The sequence below is a fragment of the Panthera uncia genome, chromosome E3 (assembly GCF_023721935.1).
Source record: "Panthera uncia isolate 11264 chromosome E3, Puncia_PCG_1.0, whole genome shotgun sequence".
NCBI lineage: Eukaryota > Metazoa > Chordata > Mammalia > Carnivora > Felidae > Panthera > Panthera uncia.
The window spans coordinates 26957424-26981937 of NC_064815.1; the positions used below are offsets into that span (position 1 = coordinate 26957424).

General features: G+C 40.2%; 1 protein-coding gene across 4 annotated transcripts in view; it reads left to right on the forward strand.

Annotated features, from left to right (window-relative positions):
* ZCWPW1 (zinc finger CW-type and PWWP domain containing 1) overlaps window positions 1-24514 on the forward strand; it is a 32481-nt gene that overhangs the window by 6597 nt on the left and 1370 nt on the right. For 3 of the 4 annotated variants that reach the window (XM_049638864.1, XM_049638863.1, XM_049638862.1), the window contains exons 3-16: window positions 502-560; window positions 1305-1528; window positions 1948-2026; window positions 3362-3449; window positions 3959-4116; window positions 4298-4420; window positions 11591-11707; window positions 12450-12570; window positions 13330-13405; window positions 13828-13932; window positions 15101-15184; window positions 16027-16093; window positions 16532-16632; window positions 24073-24133. In XM_049638864.1, coding sequence (XP_049494821.1) covers window positions 533-560; window positions 1305-1528; window positions 1948-2026; window positions 3362-3449; window positions 3959-4116; window positions 4298-4420; window positions 11591-11707; window positions 12450-12570; window positions 13330-13405; window positions 13828-13932; window positions 15101-15184; window positions 16027-16093; window positions 16532-16632; window positions 24073-24133 — 1432 coding nt within the window. In that variant the 5' untranslated portion in view covers window positions 502-532. The remainder of the gene's footprint in view (window positions 1-501; window positions 561-1304; window positions 1529-1947; window positions 2027-3361; window positions 3450-3958; window positions 4117-4297; window positions 4421-11590; window positions 11708-12449; window positions 12571-13329; window positions 13406-13827; window positions 13933-15100; window positions 15185-16026; window positions 16094-16531; window positions 16633-24072; window positions 24134-24514) is intronic. The other variant, XM_049638865.1, reaches the window with a different exon arrangement.

Consider the following 24514-nt stretch of genomic DNA (forward strand, 5'->3'; position numbering starts at 1 on the left):
TGAGCACAGGGCCCAGTATGGGGCTCTAACCCACGAACCACGAGATCATGACCTGAGCCAAAGTCGGATGCTTAACTGACTGAGCCACCCAGGCACCCCTAAAAGTCTTTCATTTTGTACAGCTCCTCAGAGTTCTTTCTATCTGTTAGATCAAATGCTTACCAATTCATGAATCACTGAATGAAGCCAATAAGATCTTCAACATTTACTCAGTGAATTTTTTTTAACATATCACTACCACTACTGACAAGTGCCTGCCTTACGTTGGACATGACTCTAGGCACTTAAAACATGAAGGAAAGTTGCTAATCTTTAAAACAGTAACTCTCATTATCCCCTGGCATGTGATTGGCACTGCTGAGGAGGTAAAAGTACAAGAGGGCAGAAAATGTAGTACAGCAGTCCCAGGTAAAGATCCTAAGCCCAACAAGACAGAGAGAGAAGAAAGTTTAAAATCAAGTTCAATCAAAGTCACAGCAGTTAATTTCTTTTTTCTAACAGAGGCACAAAGAAAGTGTAGCTTCTGAGCTAAATGATGGCAACGTTGCGGAGTAAAGAAGGTGAGTCAAGGATGAGGGAGATTCATTTTTTTGTACATTTCCCTCATTTTTTCCTTCTTTCTCAGTCCCTGGTAATGTAGATACACTTCCCACCAAAGGGAAGCTCAGTCTATATATATTTGGTATACACTTTGCTAAAGTTACTACTTTTCTAGAAACTTTGAGTGAAATATATACAACTTAGAAGCAGTCTAGCTCAAGAAATATATGAACTCATAGGGAGACAAAAGACATTTAAATATCTATAATACAAATTCGAATGTGATAAATGCCAGCAGAGAAGTATTAAATGTTATGGAAGCTCAGAAGAAAGAGATACTGTTTATACCTGGGAGGATCAGTGTAATTTTCATTGCACTAGTTTTTTTTTTTTTTCTTTCAACTTCCTGATTTTCTGTAAAATTTTCTTTAAAGTTAAATGAACAAATTTTTAAAATTTCACATTTGAATAATTCAGCTTTCTGTATGTTTATATTTGTCACCTTTTAATTACTCAGTAGTTCGTAAACTTGGCTGAATAATCTAGGTGGCCTTGCAAAATGACTGATTCCTCAGCCTCACTCCCAACTGTTTATTTAGAATTTAAGGGGTGGGGTGGGGTGGGAAAGGAGAGGCCTAGTAATCTGATTTTGTTAAAAGCTCTCTCCAGGTAATTCTGATATGGCCAGTCAATGGGCAGTGCAGACACTTTCTGTGCTAGACTCTATGTTTCATAAATCCATTTGATGATCAAATTTCTTTCAGAACATGGGAAGGGGTCAAAGAAAACCTTCGCCCCACCTGTACAAAAAATGCATAGCCTGATGTGCTATAGCCCTAACTCACCCAAGGAGGAGACCCTGGGGATCAGTTCCTCAAAGGACAGGTTAGAGAAGAAGGAGGAGAAAGCAACCACAGAAAATGGTCCAAGCAGTGGCCAGGAGAAAAAAGGAAAGGCTCAAGACAAGCAAGCAGAGAAGAAAGAAAAGGTATCAGTCTCATTGATGGGTTCTAGTGGGACAGTTTCTTCTAGACATCCAGTCTAGACAGTCTTTTCATGTAGGGGAACTTTACCCTGTACTTTAAGTTTTTTTATTCCTTTCTTGGGGGTTCTATTTTCTTAAAGAGGTGAAAAATGTTTTGAAGAAAGCCTTTAGCTGGAAATAATAGGTGGGTAGGGATTGAGGTGGAATGGAGGTGAAAGTAAATGTGGTCAGAGGCTTTATAAAATTTTCCTTTTCTTTGATTCCTTTATTCCCAGGAAATCTGAGACAGAGTTTATAGAATCCTTAGGGACAATACCTTCATGCTCTCAGCCTTGTGAACTTACTGGCTGATCTAAAGGCTGGTCAGAGAGGAGACCTGGGAAAAGATGAATGGTTTTCCTTCTCTGCCCTTATCTCTGCAGGAAAAATTAAGTCTCACCAATGCAGAATTTGAGGAGATTGTCCAGATTGTGCTACGGAAGTCCCTCCAGGAGTGTTTGGGTATGGCTTATAGTGAGAGAAAAAGAGTTTCAGTTAGACAAACTGTTATCTGAAGGGGTAGAGTAAATTGACAGCTTTTCTCCTTCCCTCCAGTTTCCTATAAGTAAGGAAATATTAGATGTCTTTGAAATATATATATTTTTTAATTTTTTTTTTAACATTTATTCATTTTGGAGAGTGAGAGAGACAGAGCATGAGCAGGGGAGGGGCAGAAAGAGAGGGAGACACAGAATCCGAAGCAGGCTGCAGGCTCTGAGCTGTCAGCACAGAGCCCGACGCGGGGCTTGAACTCATGGACTGTGAGATCATGACCTGAGCTGAAGTCAGACGCTTAACCGACTGAGCCACCCAGGCGCCCCTCTTTGAAATATTTTTAAATATTTCATCTATCAACAGGACTATAGCTAAACTACCTTATGGGGTACAGACTTCTAGAAAAATAGATTAAGTTGAAATAGATTACGTTGACTTCAGGATATAAATACAGTCTCAGATAGTTTTTTTAAGTGTAACTTAAATTCACTTTCACATGTTTACAATATACTTAGAAAAGATAAATTGTATTTACTAGATTTGAAGAACTTAGTTTCCATCTACCCTTGTGTATTTGTTTCCAATACTTTTTTAACATATGCTCAGGGATTTGATTTTTGGAATAAAGAACTCTACAGTGTACACCCTGAGGATTTTGCCATATGTCCTGAGGCTAAGGAGAATAGTCTGATGTTTTCAGCTATTCTTAGGTGTACTTCTATTCCAAGAGAAAGTTTGAGGAACAAATGGTCTAAAACACATTACATAAGATTTCTTTTATGTACACAAAATAAAATTGACATTACTTGGCTATCCTGGAGCAAGGCGGATCAATCTGGAAAGACTTGCCAAAAGATACAGATTTGTAGTTTTTCCTGAGAATTTTAAGGCTTAAAGGTCTATGATCGGACAAAACTCCAAAGATGGACTCTTCTAGGCATCATTTTATTTTATTTTATTTTATTTTATTTTATTTATTATTATTATTTTTTTAATGTTTATTTATTTTTGAGACAGAGAGAGACAGAGCATGAACGGGGGAGGGTCAGAGAGAGAGGGAGACACAGAATCTGAAGCAGGCTCCAGGCTCTGAGCTGTCAGCACAGAGCCTGACGCGGGGCTCGAACTCACAAACCATGAGATCATGACCTGAGCCGAAGTCGGACACTTAACCGACTGACTAGGCATCATTTTAACGGAAGGTTGCAGTTTAGAAATAATGGAGTCATTATTTTCTTTAATTGTTTCTCTGCTTATAGTATTTTGTTTTGGGAGAGATGGGATCTAGCCTTGATTTTTCAGAGACTTCCTGTGCCCAGCCCATAAGACGTGCCCAATTAGACAAGGAACCAGGAATTGCTTCTTCTACTGATAATGATAATGCTGATGGGTAAGTTTATCCCAGTGAGGCAAGTTGATCACAGGGTAGACTTAGCATTGGTAAATGGTTATCTATCTAGTCATTTTCTTTATATTTTATTTTATTTTTGAGAGAGAAAGAGAGAGCGTGAGCAGGGGAGGGGCAGAGGGAGAGGGAGGCACAGAATCCGAAGCAGGCTCCAGGCTCTGAACTGTCAGCACAGAGCTGGATGCGGGGCCCAATCCCACAAGCCATGAGATCATGACCTGAGGTGAAGTAAGACACTTAACTGACAGCCACCCAGGTGATCCAAGTCTATCTAGTCATTTTCGTATCTCTATGGATTTCTCTCAGCTCAGGACAGATACCTGTTTGAACTGGGAAGAGTAGGCAAATAGATGGATAAGATGGCCTCTGGAGGCTGTGGAGAGCCTAGGATTTTTCTGTACTCCTGACTTTTATCCTTGGGTTTTTTCAAACAAAGGTATGACAAATGGCTCCTTTTTGCCTTTTCATTAAAAAGAAAATCTTATTTTCAGAGAGAAGGTAATGGTACCTCATATTCTAGAGATTTCAGCCACTAAGGAAGCTGGAGTAACCTCTGTGATAGAGACACCTAAGCCAGGCCAGCCAGATCCTCCACCTTCTGAGAAGAAATTCAATAGATTCTCCTTAAGCAAAGGAAAGAAAGGAGCCCGTAAGTATAGTCAGATATACTTTGACATCTGGCTCAAGTACTTATTCCACAAAATTAGGGAATGGGACAGTGGGCAGGCTGAAAATTTTCGACCCAGGTCTTGAAACTATTAGATTATGATCCTTCTTCCTCCTTTCACTGGCCCTCACTATCTATAGAATGTTTTGTTTTATCTTCCCAGAAGATGAGAAAATGGAGAAAGCCCAAAGTGGACGTGAGCCCAGACAGAAAGCTCAACTGAAAAAAACAGTTCAAAATCATTCTCAGATCAGAAACCAACAAAAAGGAGAAGTCAGTGGTTTTGGTGAGTTCAGCATGATTTGGAAAACCTACCTGGGTTTGAAAATTGGAGATGGAGGACAGAGGCAAGGGTTAGGTAGCTAGAGGAAATTCTGCAAACACAATAATTTATCTCTCACAGCTACTTGTAAGAGATACGCTGCTGTGGAAGAGAAGGCTTTCATTTATTCAGTTATTTAGTCATATAATCCATAGTTGTTGGATGCCTACTGTGTACCAGGCATTTTAGGATGTGCTGAGTAAATGTAGAATAAATTAATATATGCCTGTTGGAAGGGAAATAGGCTTGTGAGGAAGGCAAAAAAGAAAGCTACAAGGTGGGAGTAGACTTGAAAAAGTTTCCAAGAAAGGATACTACTTTTTTCTTTTTTGATTTAACTTTATTTTTTATTTTTTAAAATTTACATCCAAATTAGTTAGTATATAGAGAAGCAACAAGAAAAGATACTACTTGAGCCATGTGTTGAAAGTATCATTTAGTAGGGTGAACTGAGGTGGGGATGAAGGTCAGAGTGATATTTATTGGCAGAGTTATGGAGGAGAGCTAATGATTGTAGCTTTTAGGTACCTTGGGGGGGATAGAATGTTGTAGGGGGAGATAAGGTTATAGGCATGCAAGGGCCAGATCATAAAAGGCCTTACATGCCAGGCTAAGGAATTTGAATTTTATTTTAAAGGTAAAGAGGAACCATTGACCTCTTTAGGGGAAAGTTGGTAAGATTTGTATTTTAGAAAGCTCACTGTGCCACTGGCATGGGAGATGGATTAGTGGGAGCATGACTAGACCCACAGAAACAGTGATCTAAACAAGGAAGATAGGCAGTAACAGTGAAGAGGAAGAGACACATTTGAGATCTTTAGGAGGAAAGATCAGTATGATATGGTTACCAGTGGGATCTGAGGATGATCCTGTTTTCTGACCTAAGTGCTTGAAAGAACCATTATTTGAAATGGAGAATATAGAAGAAAGGGCACATTTTCAGACAGTGAATTAGCTTTGGACAAGTTAGAGGGTCTGTGATGAGCTTTTGCATCTAAGAAAGAGGTCTGGGCTGGAAATACAGGTTTGGGAATCATCTGCATCAGTAAGAATGGATGAAATTTTCTAAGAGGAGGGTGTGGAGTGCAAAGAGAAGAGCAATGAATAGAAAACCCATAATGTTTAGGGGAAACATAATGTTTAGGGTTAAGCAGAGGAAGAGCTGCACAGGAAGAAAACTAAGAACTAAGAGAAAACTCAGAAAGGTAGAATCTAGGAGAGTATGGCATCACAGATGCCAGGGGAGGAGAGAATGTCAAGAAAGAGGGAGTGTTTAGCCTTGTGCTGCTACAGAGACATCAAAGAGGATAAAAATTTGAAAATGCTCAACGATATTACAGTTAGGAAGTCATGAAAAGTCAGAAAGACGGGACACAGAATTTGAAGCAGGCTCCAATCTCTGAAGTGTCAGCACAGAGCCTGATGCAGGGCTTGAACTCACAAACGGCAAGATTGTGACCTGAACTGAAGTCAAATGCTTAACCAACTGAGCCACCCAGGCGCCCCTAATTTATTTTATATTTTAATGTTTATTTATTTTTGAGAGAGATTGAGTGAGGGAGGGGCAGAGAGAAAGGGGGACAGAGGATCCGAAGCGGGCTCTGCGCTGACAGCAGAGAATCTGATGCGGGGCTCAAAGTCATGAACCGTGAGATCATGGCCTGAGCCAAAGTCAGATGCTTAACCACTTAACCGACTGAGCTACCCAGGTACCCCTTTAAGCTTTCTTTAAAAAAAAAAAAAAAAAGGGACTTGGCCTGTGTGTCATGAGCATATGAATAAGTTGAGGGAAAATTATTTATAAAGGAGGAGAGAGTAAAGGGAATGAGAAGAGAGCCAGAGGGTTTATTCTTACTCAGAAAGGACACCTTAGCCTTTGACATTGGATGGAGGGCAGATAAACATGGATATAGATTTATTTATTCTTTTAACAATAGTTATTAATGCCTTATGTTCTATTCCAGGCATTGTGCTAGGTACTGGAAATATAGTGGTGAAAAAAATAGATAATCCTTCCTTTCATAGAATTTACCATTTTAGTGTTTCAGGTGATAAACAAATATAGAAAATAACCATGGTAATATGGGGAAATTTTAAAGTGTTTTTCTTTTAAATTTTATTTATTTCGAGAGAGAGAGAGGGGGAGAGAGAGTCCCAAGCAGAGAATCTCTGTACTACCAGCACAGAGCTCGAATTCACAGTGAGATCATGACCTGAGCCAAAACCAAGAATTGGATGCTTAATTGACTGAGTCACCCAGCTGCCCCAGTATTGGGAAATTTTAAAATGAGAAATAAAATATATTAGACAATATGTTAGTAAGTTTAAAATTTTGAAAATAAATACACTTAACAATCTGGGGGGAAACAGGCTTGCACCAAAAACAGGCTTGTGCATACTTGAAAGAAAACTCTAGGAAGACTATGTAGACATCACACAAGATAGTCCAAGGCAATAAACTACTTTGTGTGTTATAATAACATGGTAACATAAGGAGCCAGAGATGTACGTCTAATTTGGGAATTGGGCGGCCTGGGTGATGCCATTCCATCTCTTGAACCTCTTGGTATGAGGGCAAGGATTGGATTTTTCACTGGGAGATGGAAAGTCCACTCCTTTGGCAGTGCTTGTTGAGTCGAATGTGATTGTTGTGAATGTGTAAGCCTCTTGCTATAAATGAACCACTCTTCCTGTTTCTTACAGTTGTCAGGGAGAGATGAGTCCTCCCACAGTAGGAAATAGAAGGGGCGGTATCTGATAAATACAATCAGTTTGGGGGAAGTGAAGGAAAAGAATGGAATGTCATGGCAGGAAATAACAGAGACCTAATCAAGATTGGGCCAGTCAGGGAACACACTTGTAAGGAAATGACATTTAAGCTGAAATCTGAAGGAGGAGTAGGATGCGGAGAAAGAATTTAGGGAAGGTGCAGTTTGGCATATTCCAGGTTTTGAAAGGAAGCCAGTATGATTGGAGTTCAGAGACCAAGGGGAAGTAAGGCAAGAAAGTGGCTCTGGATTAATGTACAAAGTAAGAATTTTAAGTGCATTGGGAGCCACTGATGAGTTTTTTTTTTTTTTAATGTTTATTCATTTTTTAGAGAAAGAGAGTGAGTAGGGGAGGGGCAGGGAGAGAGGGGACAGAGGATACAAAGCAGGCACTGTGCTGACAGCAGCAAGCCTGGTGCGGGGGTCAAACTCACAGACCATGGCCTGAGCCGAAGGTGGACACTTAACCAACTAAACCACCCAGGTGCTTCGAGTGGGGCTGACATCATCAAATTAATGTTCTAAAAGACTCCCTTTGTGATTAATTGAAAAATGAAGTATGTAGTGACAAGAGTAGACAAGTGAGTCCTAGGATTAGATACTTTGGTGGCTTAGATGAGGATGTTGAAAGTGGAAACAGAAGTGGATGGTTTTAAGATATGTGTTGTATGTAAACTTGTCAGAACTTGGTAATGAATTGGATATGGGGGGAGGTGAGAGAGAGGCAAGAATATGTTAAGATGATCAGTTTCTGGCTTGAGCAGTTACTTGAGAGGGGTGAGGAAAAGTAGAGAAAGAACAAATTTGTGAGATAAGATCAAGCACTTGGGTTTGGGCCCATTAGGTTTGAGCTCTTTGTGACACATCCAAATGGTGATTTCAAAGAGTAAAGTGGCTGTAGGAATCTGGAACTCAGAACAAAAGCTAGATGTATCATTCATCTGTATGTGGTCAGACATGAAGATGGGTTTCAAACCTATAGGAGTGGGTGAGTTTGCTTCAGGAAAAGTGTAGCATGGGGAACTAAGGCCGTGACTGGGCTTTGGAACCCCAGGGTTTAGAGACGGAATGGAGAATGAGGAGGGAGCTGCCAGAAAGATGGGGGGAGTGGGGAAATGAAGAAGGGGGAGATCATAGAACCCAAGGAAACTGGTGTCAACTGAAATACTCGTAGTTTGTCTGTGACATCAGTTTTCATTATCATAGAACTGTGTCATGAGCCTCAAGCAGTTTTCTGGAGCACATCATCCTCTCTTCTAAGTTGTTTGAGGGGAAACTTTATTTTATTTATGTTTATTTCTTTATTTATTTTGGGAGAGAGAGAGTGTGTGTACGTGCAGGAGTGCAGAGGAGAGGCAGAGAGACAGGGAGAGAGAGAATCCCAAGCAGACTCCGATTAGTGCAGAGCAGGAGGTGGGGCTCAATGTCATGAACCATGAGATCATGACCTGAGCGGAAATCAAGAGTCTGACGCTTAACCGACTGAGCCACCCAGGAGCCCATGAAAGGAAACTTTAAAGAATTGTGTGTTCTTTTATTGGAAATTTTATCTCAAGCCACAAATCCTTAGTTCTACATCATTAGGATTCGTTTTTCCTATTCATTTTCTCAAGAATATTAATTCTTTACACAACCAACCATTTATTTTATTGATCTGTGTTTACTTTTATGGTCTCTGGCCCCTTTTCCCACTCTTTTTTTCTAGTCTTGGTAGAGCACCTCTATAAACATCAAAAACAGTTACTGGGAGCTGTTTTTTGTTTTGTTTTGTTTTGTTTTGTTTTTTGGACAGTGTTGTTTTGCTTTTAAGTATACAAAGTTTCCAGACTTATATTTATCATATCAAAGATACAAGATGCCAGCATGTAGTGACCAGAAGAAAACCAGGTAGGAAGCCAGTACAGAATCTTCCAGTGGACCTGGGCCAGTTTGGCCAGTGCAGAGTCCTGCTGCCACTTGTCTGTCCATTGGTCCAGAGGCAGGGCTGGTGGGTGGCTTGGTGGCCGCCCTCACAGGAGGCCTGTGCATGAGTCAGGTCCCATGGGGGCTCTCTTGGGTAGCCCAGCGCATTAGCTTCCAACTCTGAATCATAGTATTTCTGTCTTGGTCCTTGATCAACTTTCTCTGGTTGCTGAGGCAGAAGGTACAGATCTGTTTGGGCTGGATGTTCTTGCCATCTCGGGTTGGGGCAGCAGCATGGAAGAAGGCAGGCCTGGAGTGACACAGTTGGCTGCCGGTTGCTGCAGGCCTTGCCTATGAGCAGCCTGGGAGGTGCGGGTCTCCGTGGCCCCCAGTGGCAGCTGTGGTGCTGCACCCATGTATGCATCCTGGGCTGGACAGCTGTCTTTTCAGACTAATGTATCACTCTCAACCAGTACTTTTCTCTTCAAAATAAAGTAATTCAAAACCTTAAATATGAGATACTTTGAAAGGACCCAAATGTAAGTCAGCTGCTTCTCTGAAGGATGATTTCAGTGGAATGGAGGGCATCCCTTATGTTCAGGCATTTAAGGTAAAACTTGACAGCGGGAGAGTGAACTTACGTGGAGAAACATGTTGGTTGGTGTTGTTAATTATGATCCTAGGGTGTATACCTATGTGCATGGTTATGCTCTGCTTCTTTAGCAATGCTCAGTTTCTATGAATGTAGGCACAGAAAAGGTAGCATGTGTTCATTCTGGGTTGTGTTTGCCCAGCTGAGTGGGAGGAAAAGTGGAGGGCAAGAGAGTTGAAGATGTCTGCACTAGAATCTAAGGAGTCAAACCTGAGTAAGAACAGAGTGAAGAAAGGAGGTTGCCACTAGACTGGCAGGAAGTTAGAGGCCAGTAGATTGGTGACCTGGGTAAAGTGAAAGTTGCTATAAGGGTCTTTGAGCAAGTGAGATGGGAGACCATGCATTTTCATCAGAGAGGAATGTTTGGATCAGTGCTTCAGGGGAGTGTATGGTTCCTAAGGATGAGTGGATGGGGCATGCAGGAGGGGGAGTGCACCACTGAAGTGGAGTGCGTTACTGAGGTGGCATAGAGGAAAAGGTCAAGGAACTCAGAGAATGGGGTGCTTTTTGAGTTACTCCTGTGAAAACAGTGGCTGTCTGGAATGAGGGCAGGAGGTGGAAGGAGGAGGAGAAGGCTGAACCAGATGCCAGCATCTTTCCAAGGGAGATGAGAGGGTGGCATAGTCCCATGGCATAGATCTCAAGGGAGGGAGGGTTTTTATGGGAAGGATAGTAAAGGTCTGGAAGTGGTGATGAGGAGTAAGGATGATGTTGACCCCACTCTCTGGCCTGGGGTGTGTGAGAGGGAACAGACTCCACTTAGAGAGCTGTGGGTGGGGTGGAGTTGGGCAGGGGCGGTGTCATTGGTGCATCACCAGGTTTCAAAAAGCAGGTGGATGTTCAGAAAAGTTGAAGATATGTGGACTTTTTGTTGCTCTTGTCTAGAATTCCAAAGAACATAGTGGAAAGATTTGGGATGGAGAGAGGGGAGGCTGTGAGGAAAATTGGGTCAACTTAGAAGATGTTGGTGGGGATAATGGTTTGGAAGGTAATAGATAAAAGGAATGCTTGGCCTTTGATCAAGGCCTGAAGTCAATAGTTGATTGAGTTGATAGACTTATCTCTGTCTTTTGGAGGAGGGTAATCTCAGGACTGTTGGTTCCAAAGACTGCTACCAATCACTGCAGTGATTTGGTGACAGGTAAATCAGTTGAGATTCAGATAGGAACTCTGGATGTTGTACACGAAAGATGCTGGTTAGCCCTTCAAAAGAACTTTCCAGTAGTGACAGGCCAGTGGAGAACGAGGCACGAGCCAGAAAGATGCCAGCCAACCTTTTCAAGAACTGTTAATACATTGGGGTGCCAGGGTGGCGCATCAGTTAAGTATCCAATTCTTGGTTTCGGCTCAGGTCATGATCTCATGGTTTGTGGGTTTGAGCCTTGCATCGGACTCTATGCTGGCAGCACAGAGTCTGCTTAGAATTCTCTGTCTCTCTCTCTGCCCCTCCCCTGCTCACTCTCTCTCAATAAACAAACAAACAAACAAGCAAACAAACAAACATTAAAAAAAAGAACTGTCAATATGGAAAACACTTGCTTTTTCCCCTGGGGGGAAGGAGAGATGATAGTATGGTATAGGAGAAAGATTGAGATGTGAGACCTGGGATCCAAGTTCAGCTCTGCCACTGAGTTAGATTGATCTTCAGCAAGTCAATTATCTTCTCTGAGCTTAGTTTTCCCACTTATAAATCTAGGATTAGACTATTTGACCCCTAAGGCTCTATGATTTTAGTGAAGGTATATTGATTTTAGTTGGACTGAAGAAGGAAGAGCATATTTTTGTCTCACTTTTTTTTTTTTTCTGTTGCAGGTCAGTGTCTCGTCTGGGTCCAGTGTTCCTCCCCAAACTGTGAGAAGTGGAGGCGGCTTTGTGGGAACATTGACCCCTCAGTGCTTCCAGATAATTGGTCCTGTGATCAGAATACAGGTAGAATGGACTGGAGAGTTTTTTGTTTGTTTGTTTTTATTGTTCTTTCCTTTCTTTCTCTGTATGTATCCCTTAGATTAAATATGTCATAGATGTAGTTATAATCCCAGGGGTCCTTGTAGTGTTTGAGAGAGAGGAAGGGATCTTCCTTGTCATATCAAGATGAATCTGGCATAATGGGCTAGAAGAAGACACCCTGAAGAGTTATATTGTGGGAAGGGCCTGGAATCTAAACGTACATTCTAAGTGGATTCCATCTTCTTCAGCATTAGTCTGACCCTGCTGGTCCTGATTAGGTTATTGGTGTTGGGTTGGTGGATAAGAAGGGATATGGGATCCATGGGGAAAAGTGGGTGAGAGAGACAGCCAGTGGTTTAGAATTCTAAAATGTTTGAAACCACTTGGAAGAGTATGATGATCTAACCCAGCCCAGTTATTTTAAGGATGAGGTAACAGAGTCTCAGAGAAATTGCTGTCATGATGTTATGTAGATGGAAGCAGGGTCAAATAATGTGGGTCAGGCAGAAGTTTGGAATCTCTTTCTGTAACATACATGGAGGCAGCACTCTTTTTCTAGCTGTAGCTGCATTTCCTCCATGGGTCTTTGTTCTTTGTCCATACCTGTCTCCCAGTGCCCTTTTGGTCCCACCTGGTGCATACTCTTGTCCTCTCTCCTGCCCTCGTCTAGATTTTTACCTGATGAGGTTCTTTCCTTCCCTTCATTCCTTCTCTTTTTTGGCAGACTTGAAGTATAATCGCTGTGACATCCCTGAGGAGTCCTGGATAGGGCATGAGAGTGATGTGGCCTATGCCTCCTACATTCCAGGATCTATCATCTGGGCCAAGCAATATGGTTATCCTTGGTAGGGCACCATGGCATAGAGCATCCTTCATGAACTTGGGAGTGGTAGATTCAAGCAAAGAGGGAAAGAAATAGAAAGCATTTATAATGGAAATGGTACCTGCCTTAGAAAGAACATGGGATGAGGGAAAAGATAAAGTACCAATCTGGGAGGCTTTGAAAGAACGTGTTTTCTAAAGGTTTCACAGTGGAGGTGGTATCTCCCTGGAAAAAAGCATCTGACAATTCTACTCTGGGTGGGCAAGAAAAAGGAAGGTGGCTTTATGGAATTTTTAAAACATTGAGATATGAGAGATATATAAAGTAGAGAGGACAAAGAAGGGTGGGATAGTTTCTTCTTTGGAGATGTCCTAGTCAGAAGAATTTTTCTCAGGGTTGATGGAAAGCCTAGGTTAAGATACTCTTACTAGAGGGCGCCTGGGTGGCTCAGTTGGTCAAGCATTTGACTCTTGATCTCAGGGTCTTGAGTTCATACCCCACATTGGGGTCCATGCTAAGCATGGAGCCTACTAGAAAAAAAATATGTATACTCTTACTTGGAAGATTCTGAGCTTCTTTGTATACTGATAGAAGTCACTTTAGTCATTTGGTAGTGACCACTGGGGGAGATCACCAAGGGTGGAGGTCTATTTTTAAGATCCTTTGTTTGCAAAACATATTGCTCTTTTATGTACATGTGTATTGGTGAATTTGTGTTCTGTTACTCTAAACCATGTAAACCCTTCCTCTTCTGTTCCCTATACCCATCTGTCTTCTCCAGGTGGCCAGGCATGGTAGAATCTGATCCTGACCTGGGGGAATATTTTCTTTTTGCATCTCATCTTGATTCCCTGCCGGTGAGTTTTCCTGGCTTAGGGTATGTAGGTGCTCGGGCCAAAATAATGAACAAATCCATCCTAATAGATGTGCAGAGTTAGAAACATAGACATAGCCAGAAGACATGAGTAGAAACTGACACTTAGCTAGAGTGACAAACACAGAAACAAGTACCCACATATAGAATACAAACTTGTATCTAATTAAATATTTAGTCATTACCAGGACATTTATGATTGTGATAAATATGCTTTGGTTGGGATTCTCGATGTCAGGATGGAAGAACAGCAGTCTGAGGTGGGTGGGTCAGGTTTATGGCATCAGATGAAGCCCAACACCTCTTTCCTTGTGAATCCTCAGTTCTTCCTCCACCTTTTTGGGTTGGAGGGCCAAAGCAAAGAGAAGGACTAGGGGCCATATGAGAACCATTTTTCTATTTCAGTCTAAGTACCATGTGACATTTTTTGGAGAGACAGTTTCTCGTGCTTGGATCCCAGTTAACATGCTGAAGAACTTCCAGGAGCTGTCCCTGGAGCTAGCTGGAGTGGTAAGCAGCCCTTGGTGGTCAGTTGTGGTACAGGTAACTTGAAAACTAAATCTGCCCTTTATTAAACCTGATTTTGTTCCAGGAGAAGCTGTGTTGGGAGAAAGTCCCATGTCTGACCAAGTGTGCAAGGGTGAGGTTATTCATGAGGGACTCTTCTTTCTATCAGGTTTGCAGCGGGATAATGACTTTTCATAGTCTCCTTCCTTGCCTGCAGGCAGGGGGCCTTCCTGAAGACTGTGGTTTTCTACAGTTTAGCCAAGGCAGGTGTGGCAGAAATGAGGACAGGTTAACTCAGATTTCTCAGCCTTGGTACTATTGACATTTTGGGACAGATAATTCTTTGTTGTGGAAGTCTGTCCTATATATTTTAGGATGTTTAACAGCATCTCTGGTCTTTACTGGTGTCTAGCCAAGGGGTGCTACTGCCCTTGGACTCAGTCGTGACAACCAAAAACATTGTCTCTAGACATTGCTAAGTATCTTCTGGGAGGCAAAACCACTCCTGGTTGAGAAACTAAAAATATTAATTAAAAATATTTCCTCCCTGTAATCACTTTGGATTCAGTCAGCCTTAAAAATGAGCAGAGGGTTACCTGGGTGTCTCAGTCAGTTGAGCATCTGACTCTTGATTTTGTCTCAGGTCATGATCTCATGGTTCATGGGTTTGAGCCCCCATTTGGGCTCTGTGCTGTGAGCATGGAGCCTGTTTGGGATTTTCTCTCTCCCTCTCTTTCTGCCCCTCCTCTGTGCTCTCTCTCTCTCAATAAATAAACTTAAAAAAAAAAAAAAAAAAAAAAGAAATGAGAAGAGGCCTACCAGCTCTGGAGCTTTTGAAAATCAGGCAGTGAGTATTAAATCAAGCAGCTGGATCTGAAGAAACATGTGAGAAGCTCAAAAGTGGAATTACCTGAGTTCCTTTAATCTTGCCTTTTCACATTTCCATGAGATTTACTTTGGAGAGGCCACCAAAATGTTGGTTGACAATATTGCTAGGAATTGGTGAAAAGTGTGTTGGGTGATAAAGGGAGATTATGTCTCTAAGCTCAAAAGATTAAGAATAGGAGTATCATGTCAATATCAGGAGCCAGAAAAGATCATGTCTGGTGAGTAGCAGTCTGTTGGAATTATTTCTCTACTATTTATCATTGACTCTAATCTTCTATTTCAGAAAAAGTGCAGGAACAAGGATTGCAGTCAGAAACTGGGAGTGGCCCTGATGATGGCTCAGGAGGCAGAACAGATCAGTATTCAGGTGGGAGAGTGTTCAGACTACATACCTGCTCCTCTTTGGGACCTGGGACACAAAGCAAACCATATACTGTCTACTAAAGAAAAGTGGCTTGTCCTTCCCCATCATCCAGTCTTAGTCTTAGAATTAGTCTTTTCTTTCCAGAACAGATTACTTTAGCTCCTTAAATCATTTATTCTTTTTCCTACCCTTGGGCAAATTGGATCTTCTCTCATCCTACATAGAGACAGTTTGTAGTAGGGGGCATCCTACCTCCGTATTTAACTTTAGATCTCAGATGTATGAGTCTTAACCTCTCTTTTATGCAGTGTTTACCCTCAAATTCTGCCTTTGGGTGTGCAGTGGAGAATGACAATTATAAGTAAACTGGAAAAAGAGATTATTATAAGAATATATTGCAGCATATAATTATATAACATAATGTAAATATATAATATAAAAATAATGTTATAATGTATTATAGTTAATCTTCGTAAAAATTTAGATAAACAGAATATGAAATTTTAAGTGAAAATGGTATGGAATATGAATATAAAGTATGTAACTAAAGTCTTTTTTTTTTTTAGCGTTTATTTATTTTGAGAGAGAGAGAGCTCAAGCAGGAGAGGGGCAGAGATAGAGGAAAAGAGAAAGAATTCTAAGCAGGCTCCGTGCTGTGTGCTGTCAGCACGGAGCCGGACATGGGGCTCAAGCCAACAAACTGTGAGATCTTGCCAAAGTCAAGAGTCAGATGCTTAACCAACTGAGTCACCCAGGCACCCCCATAACTAAAGTCTTGAAGACAGAGGGGAAAAGTCATCCTTGGGAGAATAGTGGATGATGCTTTTGTTTCTTGGTTCCCTCAGGAACGGGTTAACTTGTTTGGTTTCCGGAGCCGATACAATGGATCTGACAATAGTCGGGAAGGAAAAGGTAGGATCAGTAAGAGGATAAGGATTAGTGAGGGAGGTGGGGAGAGGATGTAGAGAGGGAGATGGTCCTTCATGAGGGCAGAACTGAAACTTCATTTTATATCAGATATCATCCATCTAGTTCTGGATTCTAATAGGAGGCTCTCCATGAATGCCATTGACTCAAGTATCTGGGAGGGAGGGATGGATGGATAAATGGATGGGTGAAGAGAAGAATGGAGAGAAAAAGAGGATGGGGAGGGAGGGCACATGTTAAAGAGTGGTGGGTGTTTGGAAACGGTGGGAACCATGATAACCTAGGGCCGTGTTTTGTAGAAGAAATGCCACTGGGACATGAGAGGCAGAGTTAGAAGACTGCTTCTCTGGGATCAGCTCCATTAACTCATCATCTAATTTATTGGATAAATTCTTTAGCCTTTCTTTCCTATTCCTGTTCTAGACATAACGCTTACTGGGGCTAACAGCCCAGATTCCCGCGTGGAGAAAGAAGGGGAAGAGGCCGTGTTGGAGGAGGTAGAGGAGGAGGAAGAAGAGGAAAAAGTAAGAGTGATCTTGGGGATTCCTTTTAGGAGATTCCTGTAGGACGTCTGGTTAGCATGGATTTATATTTACTATGGAACCATCCTATTCCTGCCTCAGGGTGGACCTGACTAGCTGGTCTTATCTTCTAGGGGTCTTCAGGGAAGGAGACCCTCTTTTTTTCTCAGTTATTCTCTCTAATGTCTCACATTTCTAGGAATTTATTTCTTGATTATCATCCCAGTTCCTAATGTAGTTTTTGGTTCTTACTAGAGCAATTTCAGAGAATAGCAGGGTGCCTCTGTTTACACTCTCTTCTCCCCTGTGTACACACTTAAGATATTCATTCACTTGTTTCCTTTGGGTATTTTCAAGCATATGAAATATAGGTTTTTAAAAAATATTTAAAGACTTTTTTAAGAGTGGTTTTAGGTTCACAGTAAAATTGAGAGGAAAGTACAGAGTTTCCATACCCTGTCTCCATACATGCATAGCCTTTCCCATTATCAACATCCACCAGAGTCATGCATTTGTTTCCAATTGATGAACTGACATTGGCACATTGTAATCAACCAAAGTCCATAGTTTACATTAGGGTTTACTCTGGTGTTGTTATAGTCTGAGTTTGGACAAATATATAATGATACATATACATCATTATAGTATCATACAGAGTATTTTCACTGCTCTAAAAATCCTGTGTGCTCTACTTATTCATCCCTCACCCCGCAGCCCCTGACAACCACTGGTCTTTTTATTGTCTCCATAGTTTTGCCCACTCCAGAACATCATATAGTTGGAATTATGTAGTATGTACCCTTTTCAGACTGGCTTCTGAGAAATATGCATTTAAGTTTCCTTCATGTATTTCATGGCTTGATAGCTAGTTGTGTGTGTATATATACATAATATATATACCTATTTACATATACATATTATATATATATATATTTTTTTTTTTTGCTGAATTTTTCCATTTTCTGGATGTATCACATTTATTTATCCATTCACTTACTGAAGGATATCTTGGTTGCTTCCAAATTTGGACAATTATGAATAAAGCTGCTATGAACAGCTGCTTACAGGTTTTTGTGAGAACAAGTTTTCAACTCCTTTGAGTAAATAGCAAGGAGCTTGATTACTGGATTGTATGGTAAGAATATGTTTACTTTTGTAAGAAAACACCAAACTGTCTTCCAAAGTGGCTATACCATTTTGCATTCCCACCAGCATTGAATGAGATTTCCTGTTGTTCCACATCCTTGCTAGTATTTGGTATTGTCAGTGTTCCAGATTTTAGCCATTCTAATAGGTGTGTACTGGTATTCATTGTTGTTTTAATTTACGTTTGCCTGATGACATATGATCTGGAGCATCTTTTCATATTCTTACTAGCCATCTGTATATTTTTTTTTGGTGAGTTGTCCATTAAAGTGTTTGGTCCATTTTTTAAATTGGGTTGTTTATTTTATTTTTTTTAGTTTTAGGAGTTCTTTGTATATTTTAGATAACAGTCCTTTATCAGGTGTATCTTCTACCAATCAGCCGATTAATTATTTATTTCATGGATCATGCCTTTAGTGTTATATATAAATAGTCATTGTCAGGGTGCCTGGGTGGCTTGGTCGATTGAGCGTCTGACTTTGGCTCAGGTCATAATCTCACGGTTTGTGGGTTTGAGCCCATGTTGAGCTTTGTGCTGATAGCACGGAGCCTGCTTCAGATTCTCTGTCTCCCTCTTTTTCTGCCCCTTGCATGTTGTCTCTCTTAAAAATGAATAAACGTTAAAAAAAAAAGTCATTGTCATACCCAAGGTCATCTAGATTTTCTATGTTATCTTCTGGGAGTTTTATAGTTTTACATTTTACTCTTAGATCTATACTACATTTTGAGTTAATTTTTGTGAAAGGTGTAAGGTTTATATCTAGATTCACTTTTTTGTGTGTGGATGTCTAGTTGTTCCACCATATTTGTTGAAAAGACTCATTGCCTTTGCTCTTTTGTCAAAGATCAGCTGACTGTTTTTTAATTTATTTTTATTTTTTTAATTTTTTAATGTTTATTTATTCTTTGAGAGAGAGAGAGAGAGACAGAGCAAGCAGGGGAGGGGCGGAGAGAGAGGGAGACACAGAATCTGAAGCAGGCTCCAGGCTCTGAGCTGTCAGCACAGAGCCTGACACGGGGCTCAAACTTACAGACCATGAGATCATGACCTGAGCCGAAGTCGGTCACTCAACCAACTGAGCCACCCAGGCGCCCAAGCTGACTGTTTTTATGTGGGTTTATTTTTTGGGCTCTCTATTCTGTCCCATTGACCTATTTGTTCTTTTGCCAATTCCACAGTCCTGATTACTATAGCTTTATAGTAAGTCTTGAAGTTGCCTAAGGTCAGTCTTCCGGCTTTGTTGGCTATTCTGGGTCTTTTGCCTTTCTACATAACTGTAGAATCAGTTTGTTGATATCTACAAAATAGCTTGCTTGGATTTTGTTTGGAATTGCATTGATCCTATTAGATTAAGCTGGGAAAAACGAACACTAAACAATATGGAGTCTTCCTTTCCACAGATGTGGAATATCTGTTTATTTAGTTCTTTGATTTTATTCATCAGAATTTTGTAGTTTTACTCGTATAGATCTTGTACATATTTTGTTGAATTTATATGTAAGTATTTAATTTTTTCGGTGCTAATAAAAATGGTATTGTGTTTTTAAATATCAAATTCCACGTGTCCATTGTTGGTATATAAGAAAGTGATTAACTTTTGTATATTAACCTGTATCCTGCAACCTTGCTATAAACACTTAATAGCTGTGGAGTTTCTGTCAATTCTCTTGGGTTTTCTGTATTGGCAATTATGTTATCGGCAAACAAAGACAGTTTTACAGTTGACCCTTGAATAGCACAGGTTTGAACTATGGAGGTCCACTTATGTGTGGATTTTTTTCAGTAAATACACTGGAGTACTGTAAATGTATTTTCTCTTCCTTATGGTTTTAATATTTTCTTTTTTTTACCTTTACTCTAAGAATACAGTATATAATATATATAATGGACAAAATACATGTGAATTATCTGTTATTAGTAAGTCAAAAGTAGGCTACTAGTGCTTAAATTTTGGGGGAGTCCAAAGTTATACACAGATTTTCCACTGTGCAAAGGGTCAGCACTCCTAACCCCTGCATTGTTTAAGGGTCAACTGTATTTATTCCTTCCCAGTATCTATACCTTTTATTTCTTTTTGTCTTACTGCTTTAGGTAGAACTTCCAATATGATGTTGAAAAGGTGTGATGAGAAGGGACATCCTTGCCTTCTTCCTGATCTTTGTGGGAAAGTTTCTAGTTTCTCAGCATTAAGTATAATGTTAGTTGTAGGTTTTTTGGTAGATGTTCTTTATCAATTTGAGGAAGTTACTCTCTTTTCCTAGTTTACTGAGAGTTTTTACCATGCATGGGTGTTGGATTTTGTCAAATGCTTTTTCTGTATCTATTGATATGATTATGTGATTTTTCTTTTTTAGCCTGTTGATATGATGGATTACATTAATTGATTTTCAAATGTTAAACCAGTCTTGCATACCTGGAATAAATTCCACTTGTTCATGGTGTATAATTGTTTATACATTGTTGGATTCAATTTACTAATATTTTTGGCCATCACTATGGAGTATTTTTGCATCTCTTTTCATAAGAGATATTGCTCTGTAGTTTTTTTTTCCTCATAATGTCTTTGTTTTGATGTTCAGGTAATGGTGGCCTCATAGAATGAGTTAGGAAGTATTCTCTCTTCTCCTTTTCTCTGAAAGAGATTATAGAGAATTGGCAGAATTTCTTCCCTAAATGTTTGGTAGAATTTACCAGTGAACCCATGGGCATGGTGCTTTCTGTCTTAGAAGGATAACTACTAATTATTGATTCAATTTTGTTAATAGATACAGACCCTATTCAGATTGTTTCTTCTTGTGTGAGTTTAGGCAGATTGTCTTTTAAGGAATTGGTCCATTTCTTCTTGGTTATCAAATTTGTTTGAAAACAATTATTCAGTAGTGCCTGGGTAGCTTATTTGGTTAAGTGTCCAACTTGGCTCAGGTCATGATCTCGTGGTTCATGAGTTTGAGCCCTGCATTGGGCTCTGTGCTGACAGCTCAGGCCCTGAAGCCTGGTACACATTCTCTGTCTCTCTTCCCCTCCCCTGCTTGTGCTCTGTCTCTGTCTCTCTCTCTCAAAAATAAATAAACGTTAAAAGAATTTTTTAATAAAAAAAGAAAAGAATTATTCATAGTATTCCTTTATTATCCTTTTAATGTCCTTGGACTCTGTAGTGATGACCTCCTTTTTATTTTCTGATTTTAGTCATTTGTTTCTTCTCTTTTTCTTAGTTAGCTTGGCTGGAGGCTTACCAATTTTATTGATCTTTTCAGAGAACCAGGTTTTTGTTTCATTCATTTTCTCTACTAATTTCCTGTTATTAATTTCATCAATTTCTTTTTTTTTTTAATTTTTTTTTTCAACGTTTTTTATTTATTTTTGGGACAGAGAGAGACAGAGCATGAATGGGGGAGGGGCAGAGAGAGAGGGAGACACAGAATCGGAAACCGGCTCCAGGCTCCGAGCCATCAGCCCAGAGCCTGACGCGGGGCTCGAACTCACGGACCGCGAGATCGTGACCTGGCTGAAGTCGGACGCTTAACCGACTGCGCCACCCAGGCGCCCCATAATTTCATCAATTTCTACTCCAGTTCTTATTATTTCTTTTCTTTTGCTCACTTTGGATTTAACTTGTTCTTCTTTTTCTAGTTTCCGAAGGTTAAAACTTAGACTGTTGATTTTAGATCTTTCTTCTTTTCTAATAAATGTGTTCAGTGCTAAATTTCCCTCTCAGTACTGCTTTCTGTGTATCCCACAAATTTTGATAAATTGTGTTTTCCTTTTCATTTAGTTCATATTTTAAATTTCACTTAGTTCAATATTTTAAAATTTCTCTTGAGATTTCTTCTTTGAGCTATGTGTTATATAGAAGTATGCTATTTAATCTCCATGTATTTGGAAATTTTTTGGTTATCTTTCTGTTATTGATTTCTAGTTAAAGTCCGTTATGGTCCAGGAGCAGACATTGAATGATTTCTATTCTTTTAAATATATTAAGTTTTGTTTTATGGCTCAGAATGTGGTCAATCTTGGCGAATGCTACATGTGAACTTGAGAAGAATATGTATTCTGCTGTTGTTAAAGTACTTGGAGAATTGACCTCTTTATCATTATGTAATGCCCTTTTTATCCCTGATAACTCTCCTTGTCTTGAAGTCTGCTCTGTTTGAAATTAGCATAGCTACTCCTGCTTTCTTTTGATTAGTGCTAGCATGGTGTATTTTTCTGTTTACTTTTATAATCTCTCTCTCTCTCTCTCTCTCTCTCTCTCTCTCTCTCTATATATATATATATATATATAGCTTTATGTTTAAAATTTTTTTAATGTTTTATTTTTGAGACAGAGAGAGACAGAGCATGAGCAGGGGAGAGGCAGAGAGAGAGCGAGACACAGAATCCAAAGCAGGCTTCAGGCTCTGAGCTGTCAGCACAGAGCTCGACGCAGGGCTTGAACCCACAAACTGTGAGATCATGACCTGAGACAAAGTCGGACGCTTAACCAGCTGAGCCACCTAGGCGCCCCTATAGCTTTATGTTTAAAGTAGACTTCCTGAGGACAACATATGGCTGGGTCTTGTTTTTTAATCCTGATAATCTGTGTCTTTTAATTGGTGCTTTTAGACTATTGACATTCACAGTAATTATTAACATAGTTGGATTAATATCTGTAATATTCGTTACTGTTTTCTATTTGTTGCCCTTGTTCTTTCTTCCTATTTTTGTCTTCCACTCTTTTTCTGCCCTAAGTGGTTTTAATCGAGCACCTTATATAATTCCATTTTCTCCCCTTCCTTAGCATATCAGGTGAGGTGTTCTTTTCCTTTGGCTTCTTTCAGGGCTTTTTCTTTTTTTAAGTTATTAAATTCCAGTTAGTTAACATACAGTGTAATATTAGTTTCAGGTACACATTATTATACTCAGCACTTCTGTACATCACTTGGTGCTCATCACAACAAGTGCACCTTAATCCTCAAGGCTTTTTCTTTATCTCTGATTTTCTGTAGTTTGAAAATAATATGCTTAGGTATAGTTGTTGGGCATTTATCCTTCTTGGTGTTCTCTGAGCTTCCTGAATCTGTGGTTTGGTGTCTGACGTTAATTTGAGAAACTTCTCAGTCATTATTGTTTTCAATATTTCTTGGGTTTCTTGCTTTTTAAATTATTATTTTTTTACATTTATTTATTTTTGAGAAACAGAGTGAGACAAAGCACGAGTGGGGGAGGGGCAGGGAGAGAAGGAGACACAGAATCCGAAGCAGGCTCCATGCTCTGAGCAAGCAGTCAGCACAGAGCCTGATGCGGGGCTCGAACCCACAAACTGTGAGATCATGACCGAGCCAAAGTCGGAGGCTCAACCGACTGAGCCACCCAGGTGCCCCGGGTTTCTTTCTTTTTTTCTTCTCTGGTATTCCCACTGTGCGTATATTATGCATTTTATAGTTGTCTCACAATTCTTGGATATGCTGTTCTTTTTTTTTTTTTCATTCTTTGTTCCCTTTGCTTTTCAGCTTTGAAGGTTTCTGTTGAGATATCCTCAAGTGCAGCGATTCTTTCCTTGTCTGTGTTCCATCTACTAATAAGCACATCAAAGGCATTTTTTTTCATTTCTATTACAGCATTTTTTAAAGTTTATTTATTTATTTTGAGAGAGAGAGAGAGAACAAGCGAACGAGCAGGGGAGGGGCATAGAGGGGGTGGGAAGAGAGAATCCCAAACAGGCTCTGTGCTGTCAACACAGAGCCCGACATGGGGCTTAATTCCATGAACCATGAGATCATTACATGAGCCAAAAACAAGAGTTGGACACTTAACTGACTAAGCCACCCATGTGCCCCTAATTTACCAGGCCATGCTAATGGCCTAGCTTTATTTCCTTCTCTTGTACATAAAGCCTTGTACTGACTAATATCAAATAGAATGGGAAGAATGAACATTAAAAAAAAATTTTTTTAAAGTTTATTTTTGAGGGACAGAGCACAAGCAGGGGAGGGGCAGAGAGAGAGAGGGAGACACAGAATCTGAAGCAGGCTTGAGGCTCTGGGCTGTCACACAGAGCCCAACTCAGGGGTCAAACTCACAAACCATGAGAACATGACCTGAACTGAAGTTGGATGCTTAACTGACTGAGCCACCCAGGCACCCTGGGAAAGATGAACATTTTTATCTTTGTTGTCATTGATTTAAACAGTATCAGGCTCACAGAATCCAATTTGATTTCCCTTACCCCACCCATCATTTCTGTAGCATCCCACTCTATTAAAAACACAATTATGTGACTTAATTTATATTTTCTTATTTTTCTCTCCCATTTTCAGGACTCAACTTTGCCCAGTCCCAAGCCAGCCAAAATTCAGACAAAAAAACCCAAGGCAAGAGGTAAGCAAGCCAGCTGGGAACAGGTATGTGCTACCATTAAGGCAGGGCAGAAATAGACAATGGGAAGGGTCTGCAGGTCACAGGATCTTACTGCCTGTCTCAGCTTTAAAATCTGCAAAAATGGTCAAGGCTCCTACTGTGTCATCAGGGAAGCTGTCCTCTGCCAAGTGAGTACATCTCCTCGCTTCTGTGCACTGATTATAAAATATTAGATTAAAGGTGGAATGAATGTCTTATATTCTTAGCCAAGAAGGATGGCTTCCTGGAGAAGGCAGTCTATAAGGAAAAATGTAAAGAGAAGAAGATCCAGAACAAACAAACAAACAACAACAAGAGAGACAGAGAGAGAGAGAGAGAGAGAGAGAGAGAGAGAGAGAGAGA